At 41.6% G+C, this 18,328-nt stretch overlaps 1 protein-coding gene across 1 annotated transcript; it reads left to right on the forward strand.

Moving 5' to 3' along the window:
- Window positions 1–5,036: 5,036 nt before the first annotated feature.
- Window positions 5,037–18,115, forward strand: LOC121709085 (retinal guanylyl cyclase 2-like). Its single transcript, XM_042092157.1, has 18 exons — window positions 5,037–5,787; window positions 6,755–7,056; window positions 7,523–7,877; window positions 8,339–8,423; window positions 8,987–9,083; window positions 9,971–10,096; window positions 11,128–11,208; window positions 11,520–11,696; window positions 11,981–12,137; window positions 12,576–12,725; window positions 13,019–13,167; window positions 13,370–13,533; window positions 14,168–14,360; window positions 14,817–14,991; window positions 15,588–15,686; window positions 15,819–15,913; window positions 16,237–16,322; window positions 17,122–18,115. The coding sequence occupies exons 1-18, from the start codon at window positions 5,037–5,039 to the stop codon at window positions 17,258–17,260; spliced, it is 3,381 nt and encodes a 1,126-aa protein (XP_041948091.1). The 3' UTR covers window positions 17,261–18,115.
- Window positions 18,116–18,328: the final 213 nt, after the last annotated feature.

Consider the following 18,328-nt stretch of genomic DNA (forward strand, 5'->3'; position numbering starts at 1 on the left):
TATTTTGTACCGTTTTTTAGCTTAATATGCAAGTTTTTTAGCTTAATTTACCTTAATTTACCAGCCAAGCTTTTTGGGTTAAACGTAGAGGTTTTGCTTCGTCTTGGCCGAGCGTCCAAACGAATCCTGTAAACGCACTGCCCGAAACCGCACTTTTTTGAAACCTGATCCCAGAGTGGAAAAATCTGAAACCCTTTTGAATTCGCTTGGACAGCGAAACCGCACATCCTACTTGCGTATCGATGATGTCATCGCCACACCTCAGCTGCCCTGGACTTGCACTTATAGTATTGCCTAACAATACTAGTTTTCATACATGACATTACCTACGATTACACTCCGTAGGATAAATATCACAACTGGTGCTGCGCAGCGCCGATAGCTTATGACTTGGTGGACTGAACACTGTTTTTCACGGTGTTTTTTTATGCATTCTAGCTACTGTCAGTGACGCGAGAGAACTTAAATTTTTAGGGAAGTGCGGTGTAAGTTTACATTAATTTGTGCGTAGTGCCGGTGTCATTCATTTATTTTACATGTCTTACAACATAAATAAATGCATTCATAGTGAAGTCAGATATGAGCATACAAAGACGCTTAGAACTCATGTTAAGCCTATAGATGCGCACTAAATGCGAATTTGATGCAAGCAATTTGATGCAAGCAAAAGTATTGACTGTTACTAACAAAGGTATTATACATAATCCACATTTATAATATTATATTATAAATATGGCGACGGAATAGCCTAGAACTTGGGTACGCCTAGCCTTTGCACTTGCGGTGATAAACAAAACTAATGTGAATCGAGGACTATCCTACAAATAAAGAAAGTAAAGGAGATTATTTTTACCTGCGTTAGCCAAATAAAGGACGGGACTGCACCCTTCACAAACCGTAAAAATTAAGTTTATTAGTTTTACAGTTGACTACAGTTGACAGTTCACTATAAGTCCACACAAACAATTCTGGTTTACTTGCACTAGCCAGTTTTGTCGTAGCCTACTCTGTCTGTTGTATGGCCTACACAGCGCGCAAGCTTTGGTCAATTTCTGTAACAAACAGTGCCACCTATAGGCCTGGGATATGAAGTAACGTGTTGAGTCGTGTTGAGATGGATCCGTTTGGACGCAAATATTCTTGATACGGTTCCAGGGAAGATGGAGGAAAAAAAGGTCGGTTTGGTACGTGTGGACTAGGCCTCAGTGTCAGGAAGTGAGTCAGGAACGAGTGTAACGAATTGCTTTACTGCATTCAAATACACATACACGCCAGGCACCGGCTAGAACAAGGTAGCGATGGAGTTTCTCAGACATTCATCATGACAGAGCAAGCGAAAAATAAGCAAAAACCGAAAAAAAAAAAAAACAGTAAGGAAATTGCCAATACTGCATAGTTTACCTTTAAAGTTACGCGTCAATCAATTTTGGGGCCGGGCCTATAATGATTCTATTGCTTATAAGTTATATTGTATAGGGCATGGGTTGGAAATGACTGCTTTTCAGCCACCTGATGCTAGTGTAGTAGATGATAGGCTACAGAAAGTAAAGTGTAGCCTATCAAAAAATATACAAATATTAAATCAAATATATTTAAACTAGGCTCTTAAAGCTGCCTGCCTGAGTAGGAGAAAAGCAAACAGGAGTAAAAGGGAATTGAAGGGCCATTACCGGTTTTTTTTGGGGGGGGGGGGGGCTACGACGTGCTGACGTAATTAATATACAAATTAGCGCGTGACGTCATCTAGCGACATTTAGCGACTTTTGGAGCTGGCTTTAGCTACTTTTCATTCGAAATAGTTGGCAACACTGGCGCTACAGCATAAAACATAAAAAAGTTAAATTTGGCTCACTTACACCTGCGGTCATTTCATATTTCCTAATCTGTAAACTGTTCTTCAAAATGGCCTAATCTGTAAACCGCTCTTCAAAATGGCCGCCAACAGCTAATCAAATTTCAGTTGTCAATATTTGCCATTGTACATGACCGATCATCATGAAATTTCGTAGGTTTCTTCATGGCACAGAGAAGCATATCTCTTGACCCAATTAACACACACACACACACACACACACACACACACACACACAAAATGGGTGTTTCTTCAACTCCGGGCACTTTTGGCCTTTCAACTTTTAGAAAAATAATTATCTCCAAACACACATTCAAAATCATTGATACACTCATTAATATGTTTTGAAACAAAGTATGATACTAGGCACAATTGCATGACATGGAATATTGTTATTTTTTATCAGTTTTCTAAATCGTAAGGGAAAAATGTAATTTCCACCACACCTCAAATTATGTCCTTTATTTGCAGATTATACAATATAATTCATTATGTTACATTATATATCAGTTACCATGTCTATGACTACCTAATCATACCACATAACAAATCCTAAGACTTTGTGAACTAAATGTATATTGCTTGAAGTTGCTCGGTACAATGAATTATGTTTTTCATAATCAAAAATACTCTTTATTTAAAGTATACATAAATTATTAAAGTCACTCACATGTTTTTCTATTAATAATGAAGTATGGATTATAGTTTCTGAAAATAGTATAAGTCTATGTCACCTGGAATTATGTTTTATTCCCTTAAAACATATGTTGTGATGGTCATTTCGTGGTGGAAATGACATTTCATCACTGTCTTGCTGACTTTGTGGTGGAAATGACCTCACTTTGTGGTGGAAATGACTGTGATGGAAATGACATTCTCACAGTTTTCAGCCATATATAATCACATTCCATCGCCATACCCAGATACTTTTGGAGATAGGGCACAATGTATCCAAAATACACACAACTATGCTTTTTTTTCACTTCTTTTGCATATTTTGACAAAGTTACGGCTGTGGTGGAAATGACGTTGAATAAAAATACTCTATTCTCAAGTGATGGTTACAATGATTTTTCTTCAGTTTCTGATCTCCATATGTCTCTGATATTTGCCATCAACCTTCCTCTTTAGTAACACTATGTTTTCCCCTGGTAAACAAATAAACATTTTTAGGTAAAAAAGTATATATTACTGGAAATAGTTTGTGTGGTGGAAATGACGGAAAACCTGGGGACACTGATGTTTTCCCTAAAAAATAGTATAAATATATTATTTGCATTAGAAACTGAAATGGTATGTGTTTATTTAACTCTTTCTTGCAACAAACATGGTACAAAATCATCTAGGTTTAATTTGTCTTTAGTGTATTTTAACAGTTAAAGGTTACAAGTCTGGGTTGGGGACAAGCTCAAAACAGCCAAATCCACTGATAAAAGCCCCTCTAAGAGCAGTAAATCAGAATATATAGGTATGATTAATTTTTTATAGGATGCTGGTGATCTGGCCTTTGCAAATTGACATGATTGAAACAAAAATATTATATTTTTCCACAAAAACAACCACAAGGACACAAAAGTGCCTGTAGTTGGAGAATCACCCATATATCTCTCATGGTATATATACACACATTTTACCATGAGAGATGCCCAATCGCTACCAGTGTTAGCATTGTGGAAGCATCGGCTAAAAACAGGCTAGTTTAGAATGCATCAGATTAGCATTTTTTTGTTCCCCAACGAACGTTTGAACTTGTTATCATGCTAAGCATATCCAAAATCCATTTTACACTGGATTTCCTTTAAGGGCAGGTCTTGCAATTTTGCTTAGACCCCGATAATTACCGCTTGCAGTTATATTTATTATTATTATTATGATTATTATTATTATTATCAGCAGTAGTAGTAATAGTAGTAGATCATTATCTTTATTATTGCTATATATCTAGAACCGGTCCACAGACTTTAACTAAGATGCATGGCAGGATGTATTCATTCCTGATATGAGTGAAATTAAAACCCTGACAGATAAAAGTCCACAGCAGATGAAACAGCAGTGCCTGTGGGGTACCCATGGTTGATACCTCCAGAACCCCCTGATGAATGAACCTGCGCTGGCTCCCATTTCTGAGAGGCGTCACTGGCGAGCATTGGAGGCGTGAGTGATGGACAGACTGGGATTAATAATATAATCTCCGGGTCAATCTGCAGTGCTGTCATAGACACCTGATACAGTTTGACTTTGAGAGGATTATATGCGTAACATGTAAAAAAATCTTGGGTCTCTTGGCGCTATACCTTACTTTTTGTACTTACATTTTTCGGCCAGAACTACTTTTTTATTATAATCACTCTCAATAGGCCTTATAGTGTGCCTGGATATGGATGGGATTACACAACATCCTGTATAAATCTGGGCAATGGAAAGGAGCTACTCAGCAGCCCTAATCGTATCTAGCATGGTAGGTGCGGCATGTCCTGCAACTCTCTTTATTCATTTCAATGAAAAATAAGACACATGTTTGACCATCAAATATATATTTTCAATAGATGTACCATTGAAGTAGTATAGAATGAGCGGTGATGAGGTCTGGAGGAGTTTAATGGTTTTATACTATTATCATCCTTCTTCAATAGGTTTAGTAAGAAGTAATATGTGTCTAAAATTTCACAAATATTGATGATATTATTGCACCAATATTAGTGATATTTTACAGATATTGACCTTTTATAAAACAAGGGATTTTTAGATTCATTGCTTGTTCCTTGAGAATAGCTGGTGCAGCCAGGGCTCTAAGACTAAGGCTGAGGAGAACAACTTTCTGATGCTTGTAATGCAACATATAGTATACTCTTACTAAAACTGATTGTATTATTTATTTTGTACTGTACCCCATGTACAGTAGGCGTACAATAAGGAATGTTAAATTTGACTTGACATTGTAATACCCGAGCTGTTTCCGTTCACACTATTTTCATGTCTGTTGGTGGTATATAAACAATACTGACACCACTGTTTCATCATCCTCTTAGTCACTACAGTGTCTTGGGCCTGACAAAAAGGCAGAGCAGCTAAAGGAGGAGAACTGAAGGGCCTTGTGGAGAAGAGAGGGATGGAGAGAGAGAAAGGTGAAGAGAGTGAGGAGAAAGGGAGGAGAGAGGGAGGAGAGTGGACCAGTTCACCTGCCATGCAAGGACAACTCTCTCTGCTCCATGTGCTCGTGCCCAGATGGACGCCCTCGTCGGTGGACGGCCTGAGAGGACCAAAAGTCCCCTTCCCGCCCCACGGGGCTTGGCTCCTCTGCTTCCTGCTGGCCACTCTGAGTCTGCCCTGCGTCGTGGTGGCCCCTCAGACACCGGCCGTCTTCCGCGTTGGCGTGCTGGGGCCCTGGGCGTGTGACCCCATCTTCGCCAAGGCCCGGCCTCGGGCGGCCGCCCACCTCGCTGTGCAGCGGATCAACCGTGACCCCAACCTCTCGCTGGGCACCACCTTCGACTTTGTGGTCCTGGAGGAGGACTGCCAGACCTCCATGGCCCTGAACAGGTTCATGGGGCTCTACTCCCACGCCACGGCCCTCGTAGGCCCCGTCAACCCCGGCTACTGCGACACAGCCTCCCTGATAGCCAAAACCTGGAACAAGGCCATGTTCTCCTGGGCGTGTGTAAACTACGAGCTGGACAACACAGCGCGGCATCCCACCTTCGCCCGCACTGTGCCGTCCCCAATCCGGGTGCTACTAGCCCTGGTGCGGAACTTTCGATGGGCAAATATGGCCATTATTGCTTCCGCTGATGATGTGTGGACAGACACAGCCAATAAGGTGGCTGACGCCCTGCGAAGTAATGGCTTCCCAGTCCGGGCAGTGCTGTCCGCTGGAAATCACCCCAGCAGCATGCGCCACACACTGGCAAAGATCAGGAAAATGCGTGAGATTCGCAGTAAGTTTTACGCATTGCCAAGGAGTAGCAAAGTGCATCTTGTCTGCTAGGAGGGAGATCAATTTAAAATAATTTCTTAAAATATAGAATTTGTTTGTTTCTTGTGTACTGGAGTTTTCTATATCTTAATAATTGAAAAATCACAGTGGACAAGCTGAAGCTAGTGTTTGAAAACAGAGAGATGAAAAGATTTCTCCACACTAACGCCTTAAACCTCCTGAGAACTGAATTGCTCGATTTGGACTTGAGCTACAGACATCTTCCACCTTTGATCCTATTTTTTCTAAACACTACCACTTCAAGATGTGGAAACATGTCAAGGCTTTCAGGCCTGTATAAAACCTTTTAATAATATCAGATACAGAATATTGGATAAAGCTCATATAGCTGCTTCAGAAATGGTTGTGGGACTAAAGATGAAATGTCCTCAGTAACTCAGAAATATACTAACCTTGACAGTCTGTTTCTTTTGAGAGGCAGACTCCATATAACATCTAGGTCAGACTTCAGCTGTACAGTATGTGTGCTTTAGGTCCATTTCATCAGTTCTTCTTTCTGATGCTTTAAATCCCTGTAAGAGTAGGGAAAATAAATCCGCTGATTCAAACAATGCTAGAAAGTTCAGAGGATTTAAAAATTGGCCTGTGTAATATTCTAAGTCTGCCTCTGAATAAATCTTACATAACTCTCAGCATGTCAGAGCTTGCTTGGTAGATCAGAGACTGCCAAGTCTCACAGATCTTCGAGATCCAAAGAGATCAATAAGACACTTCTTTGTGTGATTCTGCTTCTGAGTGTGCTCTCTCTCATTCTCTCTCTCTCTCTCTCTCTCTCTCTCTCTCTCTCTCTGTCTCTGTCTCTCTCTCTCTCTCTCTCTCTGTCTTTCTCTCTCTCTCTCTGTCTCTCTGTCTCACTGTCTATCTCTCTCTCTCTGTCTCTCTCTGTCTCTCTCTCTCTCTCTGTCCAGTGGTCATTCTCTGCATGCACTCCGTGCTGATTGGTGGTGACACTCAGAAGTTGCTCCTGGAGACAGCCATGGATATGCACTTGACCGATGGCTCACTGGTCTTCGTCCCGTACGACACCCTCCTCTACAGCCTGCCCTACCGAGGGGTCAAGTACCCACCGCTGCAGAAGAACAGCAAACTAAGGCGGGCGTACGATGCAGTGCTCACCGTCACCATGGAGTCGGTGGACAACTCCTTCCACCAGGCCTTTGAGGAGGCAGTCAGATCCAATGAGCTACCTGTGAATATGCAGCCACACCAGGTCACCTGTGCACCTAAGTTACATGATTGCTAGTTAGAAGCATGCTGCGTGTGTGTGTGTGTGTGTGTGTGTGCGTGTGTGTGTGTGTGTGTGTGTGAGTGTGTGTGTGAGTGTGTGTGTGTGTGTGTGTGTGTGTGTGTGAGTGTGTGTGTGTGAGTGTGTGTGTGTGTGTGTGTGTGTGTGTGTGTGTGTGTTTATGAGTAGAATTTGGGTAAAATGTGTCGATGTGTAGAATTGATATAGAACCACACCAACTTCAACAGCTTTACAATTATATGGCAGGCTGGCCAGACTTGAAATCTGTGTGTCCATTCTCCAGATTTCAACATCCTCGGAACCTTTTTAATGCCTCCCATAATCAGATGGTGTTTCACTGTGGTTCTTCACTAGGTTCTTCACAAGGTTCCTCACAATTAACAAATAACAATCCCTTGTTTATTCATGCATCTCCCCTCCTTACCCCTAGGTGTCCCCGCTGTTCGGAACCATCTATAGCTCCATCCTCTTCCTGGCCAATGCCATGCAGAGCGTGCGCGACTCCAAAGCCTGGCTGTCGGGGGCCTCGCTGGCCCGCCACAGTAAGAACATGGCCTTCTACGGCTTCAGCCACCACATGCGCACCAACCACTCCGGGCACGGCTTCCTGGATTACGTGCTGCTGGACACGGATGGCCTGGCATGGGAGCTGAGCCCCACCCACCAGGTGGACCTGGAGGCAGGCATGGTGAGGTTCCTGGGCCGGTCCATTCACTTCCCGGGGGGGAACCAGCCCAAGGCCGACTCCAGCTGCTGGTTCACCCGTGGGTCGCTCTGCACCAGAGGTGAGTCATCGGGGAGCTGTGAGGAGGAGAGAGAAAATGAGAGTGAAGAGAAAACATGGCAGTGAAGCAATGTACCTAAGTAATGATCTGAATCATTGAGGAGGACTAGAATATAATTAAGTCAGAAGAAAATATATAAACCAATTTAGCCTGTCACATTTCCCCTGGATCCTCAGTTGTTAGGACTGCATAGAGTTTTGAACATATAACTGAATACCTACAGGCTGCACAGAGTAGTGCAGGTATACCATAAACAAGAGGCTCCAGTGACTCACCCATGGGGGGTCGGTTTAATTTTAGCCAAAATGCTGGAGATTGAGAATGGAAAGGAAAACACAGCGTCACTATGAATGAGTCACTTTGAAGTGCCACCGAGGGCTCTTTACATTACAGGACTCAACAGCCTTTTTTTTTTAACCGTTTTTTATTTTGTTTTGTATTTTTCTTCTATCTGAATACAGGTGTGGCTCCCGTTCTACTGATCACAGGCTTCCTGTCAACCGTGCTGTCCATTGTACTAGGCACGGCATTCTATTACTGCATAAGGTATGTGCTGAAGTTGAGAACTGCAGCTGATCCTATTGGGTCAAATCCGTTCTATCCTGAGATTACTGATCTAAGCTTTAGATAGCGTGTTGATTGCCTCCCTGTTTGACCATTATGGTTGATCATGCTGGTTGAATATAATAATAAAAAATAAAAAATGATGTTCTTTTTTCCATCACATTACGCCTATAGTATGGTTGGGCCCTAACAAGCAGAATCACATTGATGTACTGTAATCAAGTGAAAACAGAGAAACTGCACTATCCACTGTATGTCAGCTGGATCAGTGGTGGTGATCTATTGATAGCCGTTTATGTGATTATGTGATATGTGATCTCATTCAGCATTTCCACTCGCATTTGTTTGATTTATGGTGCTACTTGTTACTTGTTATGGTGCTACATTTTCTGACTCACTAAGAAAACCAATAATCCCATCTGCTCAAAACGGATTTTGCCAAGCTAAATATTAAATGTTGGTGTTAATGATGCCAGATTGCTTTAGTTTAACTAAGTAAGGCTGCCTCTGAGATGGGTCTGTGTCCTCTCTCCCTTCAAATGCAGACGCCGCATCATCAAGTTTCGACTGATGAGGGGGCCGAACAAGATCCTTCTCACCCTCAACGATGTCACTTTCATCAATCCGTCACTTAGCAACAAGGTTCAGTATTTCTGACCCCTGACCCTTTTCTTTCGAGGTTACCTGTAATTATGCTTTCGAGAGAAAATAATCCAAGTGCTGAACACTAGCACTGCAATTTGCATGGGACCCTGCGTGAAATAGTTAATGGCACACAATAAAGCTTAGACAGATTTCAAATCACACCACATCATTTGTCATCCTATGAGCTAAAACAATGGGAGCCACACAATATGTTAGAAATAAACTTGGGAAAGAGAATTTTAAAAACCTGGTTTGTAGAGGCAGTTTGCAGAGATTCAAAGGATTAATTGCAGTGCATATTGCCTGGCTCTGAAATGAAAGACCTTGCTATTCACTGGCTATGGCATTGATATGGTAGTCAGACATTGACATTACAACGAAACATTCTCTGAAGTACATCTCAGCTCGCCTGGAGTGTCTAGTCACGCATGACAAATGCTTGCACAAACATGAAAGAAACTCACACGTTGTAAATCTGGGAAAAGATAGTCTTCACCACTTTGTCAGCAAAGAGTGGAGGGCAGCCAGACAGACAATACAAGTCTACAAGCTTAAAAAACATACAACAAACTGAAGCATACAAGATACATTTCATTCATTTTATTTTTTCAACATATAACCTATATGCTAGGTTTGCTGTAGGCTAGGTTAACTGACTTCATGCTCTTAGTATTATTACTCAATACAGTAGAGAACACTGCAAATGACAATGAACACAAAGACATCACAAGGGTAATTACTATACACATGAAATACACAAGAAGGGTTATAGTTATACTTATCATACTCAATAACTATACTCATACTACACTAGCGGTTTAGTGACAAGAACAGACTAAGGAGACGTCCAGATAACATACTGTTTCAATTTCTTTTTTCCCCAGAAATTAAGCTTTCAGAGTGACATGACCACAAGGCCATCAAATGCAGATCAGAGCGTGAGAACTCCCTCCACAATCTCCAGCCTCACCCCAGCCACACATGAGAACTCCAACATAGTGATATTCGAGGTAAGCTGCCCCTGCAGTGGTATTTTTGGTTGGGATGCCTTTCACATCATAGGGATGGCGGAATAATCACATTTTGCGTGTTTGACGACTAGCGGCGAAGCAGCAGCAACATCTTGTGGTCACACACCCCGAATAGGAGAATGCTCACCGAGCTGATGGACGCGGTGATGTGCTATAATATGATGGAACTGTAAGAAAACACCACCCATTAAATAATGCAGCTGAGCCTCCCATTCAAGCTCAATCATCTTAATTTCAACTGATCATATTTTGATGTCAAGGCATTTTTACAGAAGATAATTCCTGACTTGTACTGTACAGTAGGTTAAGGGGTGAATACCTGATACTCTTTAACTTATTGCATCAATTTCACAGCTCTTTCTGTAAAGCACCAGGAGATTTTGGCGCTCTCTTTAAGTTACTGAAGGACTCACATATATCCTTGTAGAGAATTTCCTTAACCTCCAACTAGAATTCAGCTTCTTTTTCCGATTGAATAATACACATTTTATGCCTGAGGCATCTCATCACCCTCTCTGTCAGTTTTGATATGTGTCTTGAAATATATAAAACATGTGGCTTTAACAGTGTATGCTGCACTTCAATTGCATTTATTTGAGCTATCCTCCATCACCTTGGTGTATCTCAGCTTTCTCATCTCCACTCTAAGTAGAATTGAACAAATCTAATTAATTGTAACACGGCACAATATGCCATTGTGTTATGTGTTGGAAAAAAAAACGGTTCTCCAATGTTTTCTCAGTTAGCCTTTTCAAATGATATCAGATTAGTAAACAGAATGTGCCTTTGGAACATTGGATGAGCCGTTTCTTTCTATAACAGTCGAGAACCCTTTTTGCAATTATGTAAGCACATCATGTAATCTGAAAACTGCTGCCTTGATCTCAGCTGGTATTCTGTCTATAATGAAGTGGAATGGAAATTTCTAAGTGACCCCAAACTTTTGACCGGTAGTGTATGTGCTTTCTTTGTTTATTTATTTATTTGTTTGTTTATTTATTTACTCACAGGGTGACTGGGCCTGGCTGAAGAGACTCCCAGATGGAAATTTCGGAGCCATAAATATTCAGACCAGTGATGTCTTTGAGCTAGTGGGTTTCTCCCTGATACAAAATCATACGGCAGTTACAAAGCACTGCAATGTTGAGGATGTTGCAAAGAATCTTGCAACTATTATCTTAGGCAACAGCATTGACTAAACTCTTATAATATATAAATGCATCAAAATGTGTAAAAGTAATAAAAAGCAATAAACTGTACAGATCTGTGAACTGAAAGTGGAAACATTGCATTTATGGCCACACTGTCTTAATACTGTATGAAGAAAAGAGAATATTTAAAGCAAAAAGTAGCTTATGCTCTGAGATGCTGTGATGGCTCATGTTGAATCACCTCCCTACAGATGAAGGACATAAGGCATGAGAACATCAACCCTTTTCTGGGGTACTTCCTTGACTGTGGGGTCTTTGCCATAGTGACAGATTTCTGCTCACGAAGAAGCCTGTATGACCTACTTCGCAATCCGGATGTGAAGTTGGACTGGATGTTTAAGTCTTCACTCTTGTTGGATCTCATTAAGGCAAGTGACATAATCTGGCCTGCGTTTACAGCCTCACATGGGCCAACCGATAACCAGACCACTTGGTTCTCAATGGGGGCTATGGAGAGATCATCGCACCATTCCTTTCAGAGATTTGATGTGACCACAATTGAAGGCATTGACAAAATGAAATCATTAAAGGCAATTGTTAAATCTGTCATAAACAGAGCAGAGGCAATTTACATACATGTCATAGTTGACAGTCTATTCCACTAATATAATAAATAACATTCAACAAAGTCTTCAATGGGGTTCTTCCACAGGGTATGAAGTACTTACACAATCGGAATGTGTGCCATGGGCGACTGAAGTCCACCAACTGTGTTGTGGACGGGCGCTTTGTACTCAAGGTCACTGACTACGGTGTTAACAAGGTGCTGGAGGCACATAAGTTTCCTTATCAGGAGCCAAAGCCAGAAGGTGAGTACAAGTTTCATTAAGGAGTCTTCAAGTGTACAAGCAAAATATGATAAGACGAATACCATATATCCATCCATCTACATTCCAAACTTAGTTGCTCAGCCATTTCCAGTCAAATGAGTTATATATTTGCAACTGATTGCTATTTTGCTGTATGTTTATACTGTATGTGTTAGCTGTGAGCATGTTGTAGTCTAGGTGCGCTGTCCGTGGTGCTGAAAGCTCTGCAGGCAGAAACCTATGCTAATTCTCTTGGCCTATAGCAAAATTATAATAATGTGCTATTTATATACATATATATATAAACAAATAAAGTAATATGAAAGAGAGTGATCATTTTTTTATTCTAAATTTTCAATCATGTTTCTCTTAAGTGTTCACTTGGACCTTGTTAATTCTCAGTTGATGGTAGAGTGCACGTGTCCATGTACCCCTCAGACCTCCTGTGGACAGCCCCTGAGATTCTTCGCAGCCCTCACCCTGGAAGTAGAGGTACCAGAGAGGGCGATGTCTACAGCCTTTCCATTATCATGCAGGAGGTGGTGCTCCGCAGACCCCCCTTCTTCATGCTCAACCTCACAGCTGAAGGTGAGAAGAGCCTCCACCAGCCTATCAGCTCCCTTATAAACACACCCGGGGGGGGCATACATTAGTACTGGGATTACATCACTCTAAACAAAATTCCACTCTTTTCTGCTGAGATTGTTCAGTTTAATATTCAAATATTTTACAATCAAGGGCACAAAAGGTCATAAAATAAATGGACACATAGATATAAAACAGCATACAAGTGCATATATAAAATCTATTTGAAATCATTCATTTATATAGTAATAGACACATGTCAATAAGGTATGTTGTGTTTGTAATTTTGTCAACAGAGATCATTCAAAGAGTTAAGAAACCACCACCTCTGTGCCGGCCTGTAGTAACGCCTGACCATGCCCCCCTAGAGTGCATTCAACTCATCAAACAGTGCTGGAATGAGCAGCCAGAAAAACGGCCGCCCTTTGAAGAGATATTTGACCTGGTATGCCCACAGAGACACACACACACACACACACAAATATATATCATTTATGAAAAATATGATTTCATTAGACATGACTAACCCATTAACTTGCATTTATATAGTACTTTATCAAGGCACACAAAGTGATCATTTAAACATATGATCTGGCATATAATCTTTCATTTGAAGTAAGACTTTCATTAATTGATTCTTTTCTCAGTTTAAAAACATAAACAAGGGCCGGAGGACCAACATCATTGACTCCATGTTGCGCATGCTTGAGCAGTACTCCTCCAACCTGGAGGAGCTGATCCGGGAGAGGACAGAGGAGCTGGAGATCGAGAAACAGAAGACGGAGAAACTGCTCACACAGATGCTGCCCCCGTGAGTACAGCACTGGAGCATGCAGCACACACACACACCCACACACACGCGCGTGCATGCTCACGTACACGTACACACATGCGTACACACACACGCACAGCCACACACAGAGCTGCAGGTAAACACATGTCTATACACGCAATGGCACATGCACGCACGCACGCACACACGCACACAAATGCGTAGGCGCACACACACACGCACGCACACACAATCACACTCACCTACACACTCCTCATGCATGAACAGACATATGCACCCCTCTCGAAACACACACACACGCACACGCACACATATTCTCAAACTTCACATTTCACCCTTTATGAAATATTAAATCATGATCTAAAAATATCCCCATGCCAAGCACATTCAAGGGAAGGCACTCTCCAGCTTTCACTTCTGCTATGTCACATCTGTTGCACCACACCCAGCAATGATGTGGACTTCAGAACAAAAGGCAAGGACCCCATGTCACGACAACTGAATGTACACTTCATTTCATGTGAATCCTCCCAAATTTACATTCAACACATGAACACCCCCTGCTGGGTACTCTATCCCGCTGGGTCTTGACAATGCAGCATTCACAATCAGTGAGCCATGGATTGCTAACGACTGCACTTTGCTCCCTCAGGTCTGTGGCAGAGGCCCTGAAGATAGGTGGCGCTGTGGAGCCGGAGTACTTTGACAGTGTGTCGCTGTATTTTAGTGACATTGTGGGCTTCACCACAATCTCAGCCAACAGTGAGCCGATTGAGGTTGTTGACCTGCTAAATGACCTTTACACGGTGTTTGATGCCATCATTGGAAACCATGATGTGTACAAGGTATATGGTAAAAGCATTCTCTGGATGTTTTCAATACAATGAGTAGTACATTTGAAGCATTTTTGCTGTGAATTTCAGCGTATACTGTATTGAGATAGTCGACAGCAATTCTCTGAAATGCATGGGTCAATGAAGGAGTCAGTGTTAAAATTCAATCAAATATTTGTGTTTAACTGTAGGGCAGTGTTACAAAGTTTGTGAAAAAGCACAAATATCAACAATTGTGCCTGTAAAACTTACCTTTGCTTAGTACAGGAAGTACACACAGCAGCTAGACAAATGTTCACAATATTCCTATTGGCTGGCATCCCTTTCAAACCTATGAAGTACACAGAAATATAGAAAAATCCTCTAAGAAGTACTTTGTCTTGAATGTAGCCCATTCATTCTCTGTACTATCTGACTAGTTTTCATTCAGATGTAATTACGATATATCATGGATTCTGATGTGATTAGGTGGAGACCATCGGGGATGCCTATATGGTGGCATCAGGGGTGCCTGAGCTCAATGGTAATCGGCACGCCGCTGAGATTGCCAACATGGCCCTGGACATCCTCAGCGCTGTGGGAACCTTCAGGATGAGACACATGCCTGAGGTGCCGGTGCGGATACGCATAGGATTGCACACAGGTCAGTGCCTGGGCCACAGCGTCCTATAGACCCTTTCAACAATAAAAACAAAAACAATGCTTGAACGTTCTATTTGGGCCCCAATCTACTTCCTCTGCATTAAGATAACATATGGAATGTTAAAAAGGAAGTCTTGTGGGGCCAACTATGATGCTGATAATGGAACTCTCTTGAAAGGGTCCATTGGCCAATTCTGCACTGGGTGCCACAGGTTTCTTTAAACATTCGCAAATGAAGGCTCAAAATGTCAGATTGTGGTGTTGTTAAAAAAAAAAAAAAAAAACTAATTATAGTTAAAATCACTTGGTGAAAAAACTGATGTGCATTTATCTACATTTAAGCCTGATAATCCAGTCAATGACAGGCACACTGCACATTCACAACATCCATTTCAACAACATAGTACTCTCACTCAGGCAGGCAGTAAATAAAACTGACTCATGGGTGCCATCTGGTGTAAATGAAACACATGCAGCTAATTCCCCTATACTGAGTCAGCCTCATAAGATTACTTGTAGCTGCCAAGCAAGGAGCAAGTCACACCACAATGTGCAATAAATGCCCCATTGATGCTTAAATGTATCTGTTGGTTCTAGGCCCTTGTGTAACAGGTGTGGTTGGCCTCACCATGCCACGGTATTGTCTGTTCGGTGACACTGTCACCACAGCTTCTAAAATGGAATCCTCTGGAATGCGTGAGTTCATCCTTCAGAAGCACCAAATACACTGTGATGAATATGGCTACATTAATCATTTCTGAATTAGATACCGTTCACCCATTTTGACTCATTGCCACCCCCGCCCCCACTCCCCCAATCTGTCAACAGCTTACCGCATTCACGTGAGTCAGAGCACTGTGAATATCCTTCTGGAACTCAAAGAGGGATATCAAATCCAAGTCAGGGCGAGGACCGAACCAAAGGTACAATAAAAAGCAATACATTTAAAATGTCATCAACTGCAAATGCTGGGAACCCTGTAATACCCCTGTGGAAGTGTGACATGAGTCAGGATGAGCAAGTGTTCTCATCCCCATTTCACACGTATTGCTAGAATCTGTGCAATCAATCAGTCAAAGAAATATTTTGATTTTGACATCACCACCATTTAGTGCTCAACTGAAGACAGAAGCATAAATTATATCAAACAGTATTATATAAAAAAAGAAAAGAAAAGAAGTTTAGAAGCAAAGAGAGAAACACACCCTTTACTGGAAGTGTCTAACTTCCATATTGTTCTTTCCAGGCAAAGGGCGCTGAAGATACCTACTGGCTGGTCGGCAAAGTTGGCTTCGACAAACCACTGCCTATACCTCCAGAGTTAAAGTCAGGGTAAGGATTGCCTTACCAGACTTGCACAGGGGTGACTAACCTTTATCCTGGAGGCTCAACAAAACCAATCTGACAGATGTAAACTAAATCTGACTAAATGGACATATCTGGATTCTACTACAACAACAGAAAAAGCATACCCATCATGCCCTAGTTATTTCTTTCAAAACAAGTGGAGAAGGAGAGAGAACAAAAATCAAACCTCCTTGGAATTTGGTTGGCCACCCCTTGTCTACTGTTAACATGGACTTTTCTGATGTATCTTTCAGGAAAGCGGCAGCCCATGGCCTGCAGATGGAAGAGATAGCTCGACATAAACGGATGAAAGCAGAAAGACAACTTGCCGAGAAGAAAAAATGAGGTAATGTTATGCATGGAAGATGTATAACATTACATAGTGCTTGTGGCCATGGTTGGCGTCCAGTCCAACCATCTCTCTCTTTCTCTCTCTCGCATAACATCTCTCCCTTAAACATTTCTGTGTAAAGAACATCTTATCAAACCCTGAAGGAAGTCTGCTGTCCACTAGCACATGCAACGGACCAGTGGTGATCACAAAATTTCACCACATTGTCTTTCAGCAAAATCGAGCCATGGCACTCGTGGCATTGCCATATTTAACCTTTAACCCCTTTATTTTCTCTCCACATCCATCCGAAGAAAGATGTTCAGAAGTGTGCAGACTTATTCTGAGAGATCATGAGAAAAATTCATAACAAAGAGATATCCCTGGCGAAAATCAAATAACAAACAAACAAACAGAAACTGACTGTTGCTGTTCATCTTTGCTGTGTTTCAGGGTACTCAAGGAGAAGGAGATCAAAGACTTCAAGGGCATCCTGAGAAAAGCAGTTAGGAAGCTTTCAGCTGTCCGGCAAGTGGTTCAGTTGCACACTCTGGACAATGATGAGAACATCATGATGCACCATCACATTTGAGCCACTTATTCTGACTGATGGACAAAGTCAAGAAGGAGGAGACTTGTTGAGGGACTGTTAAAGTCCTCTTCCTCTTATCCTTTTTGGCCTACATTGCTGACTGCGCACATTAGGCTGGCTGGACGTTGAGTAGTATGAGCATTCTGTAGGCTACAGGGAAATTAGTCAACACTTGGTGTAAAAAACAAACGCAAGGCTTGCTTAGAGGAGCTGAACAAAGGTCTATCAACAGCACAAATTGTATGAAGGCATGCACATTCAAACACACACACACAAACACACAAATACACACACACACACACACACTCACACACACACACACACACACACACACACACACACAAAGAGACCAACAAAATATACCTGGGACCACAGATGACCAAAATGAAACCCTAGGAGAGGATGATGCAATAGAAGCCAACTGAACTTAGCACACAGAGATAATGAGCTATTTTAGTGAGTGGGTCTCCTGACACAAATTGGACTCTGGAGATTATAAATAGCTAATGTGGTGCTAAAAAGACGTTGCTGCAGAGGAAGCCATGATACCATATTATGAAGTCAAGTGTAAAGAATGTACCGTATCACGTACATTTAAAATGAGAGTCGTTTTGATTCAGTTCCCAATTGTAAGTGTTTATGGGCAGTGTTAAGCTCTATGTGATAATTAAATGAAACAAGCAGGGATGCTTCTGTCAGTATGATCTGCTTGTTTGTACTGTGAATTCTATACTGGACATACAATTATGTTGAAATAATTAACAACCCTCTTCTTTACGACAAATGTCAGGAAAAGCAGAAATGAATATCAATATATCATGTTCTTATCATAAGGGAGCTTCATGTAGGTGCAAAATGTATATTGTGATATGTTGTATATTGTATAGATGTGTATGATGTACATGAAAGTGATAATTCACATTGTGTTAGTGTCCTAAAAGTCATGGTGTTTACATGATTCAGACAAATAACCAACTTTCATTTGAATAAATACAAATATGTGTAATTTAACATGCTGCAAAGTGTGCTGTTTCTGTTTCTGATTGAGGAGCTGTTGATAGAGTAGAT

The sequence above is a fragment of the Alosa sapidissima genome, chromosome 5, assembly GCF_018492685.1.
Source record: "Alosa sapidissima isolate fAloSap1 chromosome 5, fAloSap1.pri, whole genome shotgun sequence".
In the NCBI taxonomy this organism is placed as follows: Eukaryota; Metazoa; Chordata; class Actinopteri; order Clupeiformes; family Clupeidae; genus Alosa; species Alosa sapidissima.